This window comes from Petaurus breviceps, unplaced genomic scaffold (assembly GCF_028583685.1).
Source record: "Petaurus breviceps papuanus isolate PSGF00001 unplaced genomic scaffold, PetGlider_PUasm1.0 90630, whole genome shotgun sequence".
Lineage (NCBI taxonomy): Eukaryota > Metazoa > Chordata > Mammalia > Diprotodontia > Petauridae > Petaurus > Petaurus breviceps.
Genome location: NW_027187291.1, coordinates 2,006,561 through 2,007,465, shown reverse-complemented (window position 1 = coordinate 2,007,465; position 905 = coordinate 2,006,561). Strand labels below are relative to the sequence as shown.

At 58.9% G+C, this 905-nt stretch overlaps 1 protein-coding gene across 1 annotated transcript in view; it reads left to right on the top strand.

Moving 5' to 3' along the window:
- The first annotated feature begins 217 nt into the window (after positions 1-217).
- HOXB13 (homeobox B13) overlaps positions 218-905 on the top strand; it is a 2,003-nt gene continuing 1,315 nt past the window's right edge. Inside the window, exon 1 of the mRNA XM_069064267.1 lies at positions 218-818. Within this exon, the coding sequence (XP_068920368.1) occupies positions 218-818 (601 nt within the window). The remainder of the gene's footprint in view (positions 819-905) is intronic.

Below are 905 nucleotides of genomic sequence, written 5' to 3'. Positions count from 1 at the left end.
TTTATTAGTCTTTTTCTCCAAGCAGCAGCCAATCCGCTGTTGGGATTTGGGTTCCTGCATCTCTTACGTCAGGACGGCTGGCCAGAGCTAATGCAGGCGTTTCTTGAGCTGGGAGCGATTTAAAACGCTTTGGATTCCCGGGACCTGGATGGGGAGTATGAGCTGAGCGCCCCCGATTTCCCACCCACCTCCGCCTCATGAGCCTCCCACCAGCCCCATGGAGTCCGGCGCTTATGCCACCTTGGATGCTGGCAAAGATATCGAAGGCTTGTTGGGAGCGGGCGGGTGTCGGAATCTGGTCTCCCACTCGCCACTGGCGAGTCACCCTTCAGCGCCTGCGCTACTGCCCACCCCCAACTATACCCCCATAGATCTACCTGGCTCCGGGGAGCCGCCAAAGCAGTGTCACCCATGCCCCGGGGTGCCGCAGGGAGGCTCCCCCACATCGGTTCCTTATGGCTACTTCGGTGGAGGCTACTATTCCTGTCGAGTGTCCCGGAGTTCGCTGAAACCGTGCACCCAGGCAGCTACCCTGGCTGCCTATCCCACGGAGACCACTGCAGCGGGGGAGGAGTATCCTAGCCGTCCTGCAGAATTTGCCTTTTATCCTGGGTACCCAGGACCCTATCAGCCCGTGGCTAGTTACCTGGACGTGTCGGTGGTGCAAACTCTTGGAGGCCCTGGGGAGCCCCGCCACGACACGCTGTTGCCAGTGGACAGTTACCAGCCCTGGGCCCTCGCCAGCGGTTGGAGTGGCCAGATGTGTTGCCAAGGTGAACAGAACCAGCCGGGTCATTTCTGGAAGGCTGCTTTTGCAGGTAACCTTTTCCAACACCCAATTCCCCTTTACTTTCAGAGGTGTGTGTGTGTGTGTGTGTGTGTGTGTGTGTGTGTGTGTGTGTGTG